At 58.8% G+C, this 833-nt stretch overlaps 1 protein-coding gene across 2 annotated transcripts in view; it reads left to right on the forward strand.

Annotated features, from left to right (window-relative positions):
• GALNT6 (polypeptide N-acetylgalactosaminyltransferase 6) overlaps positions 1–833 on the forward strand; it is a 22,102-nt gene that overhangs the window by 12,600 nt on the left and 8,669 nt on the right. For both annotated transcript variants that reach the window (XM_014955672.1, XM_014955671.1), the window contains exon 2: positions 153–775. In XM_014955672.1, coding sequence (XP_014811158.1) covers positions 288–775 — 488 coding nt within the window. In that variant the 5' untranslated portion in view covers positions 153–287. The remainder of the gene's footprint in view (positions 1–152; positions 776–833) is intronic.

Genomic DNA, 833 nt, shown 5'->3' on the forward strand with positions numbered 1-833 from the left:
GGAAGGGGGCTGCCGGGGGGAGGGGGGGCTCTCACTCACTCCCTAGCAGGGAATGAACTTTGTAGTAATAGAAAATTAATATTAATATAGAGGGGGTGCACCCAAAGCGCCTGCAGTCTGTGGATTAACCTGGTGTTTCTCCTCCTCCCCAGATCAGCGGAGTGGAGCCGGAGCATCATGAAACACCCTGAGACCCCCCAGCCCTGAAACACCCGTCGCTGCAGGGAGGATCCCTCTGGAAAAAAAAAGAATTTAAAAAAAAAATATTAAATAAATAAGAAAAAAAAATGAGGTTTTTCCGGAGACGTTACAGCCCCTTGAAGGTGGCTTTGGCGGGCGCCGTCTTCGTCATCTTCCTCTTCATCCTGCAGAAGGACGTGGGGAGCAAGGACCCGGGCGAGGAGCCCTGGTTGAAGAACATCGTCCAAGGGAAGGACCAAGTCCTGGACCTGATGCTGGGGGCGGTCAACAACATCCGTGACTCCATGCCAAAGCTGCAGATCGGGGCTCCCGTCCAGCAGGAGGAACCCCCCCCCAGCGCCCGTTCCTGCCCCCCCGGTGTCTACACGGCGGCGGAGCTTCGACCTTTGATGGAGAGACCCCCCCAGGACCCCGCCAGCCCCGGAGCCGACGGCAAAGCCTTCAAAAAAGATCGTTGGACGCCGGAGGAGATGAAGGAGAAGGAGAGGGGTTACGAGAAGCATTGCTTCAACGCCTTCGCCAGCGACCGCATCTCCCTCCAGAGAGCCCTGGGGCCCGACAGCCGCCCCCCCGAGTAAGAATCCTCCCCCACAGCCCTGGGGGGGGTTCCTTTGGCTCCCCCGGGGGGGGGG

Source organism: Calidris pugnax, unplaced genomic scaffold, assembly GCF_001431845.1.
Source record: "Calidris pugnax isolate Ruff unplaced genomic scaffold, ASM143184v1 scaffold300, whole genome shotgun sequence".
Taxonomy (NCBI): Eukaryota; Metazoa; Chordata; class Aves; order Charadriiformes; family Scolopacidae; genus Calidris; species Calidris pugnax.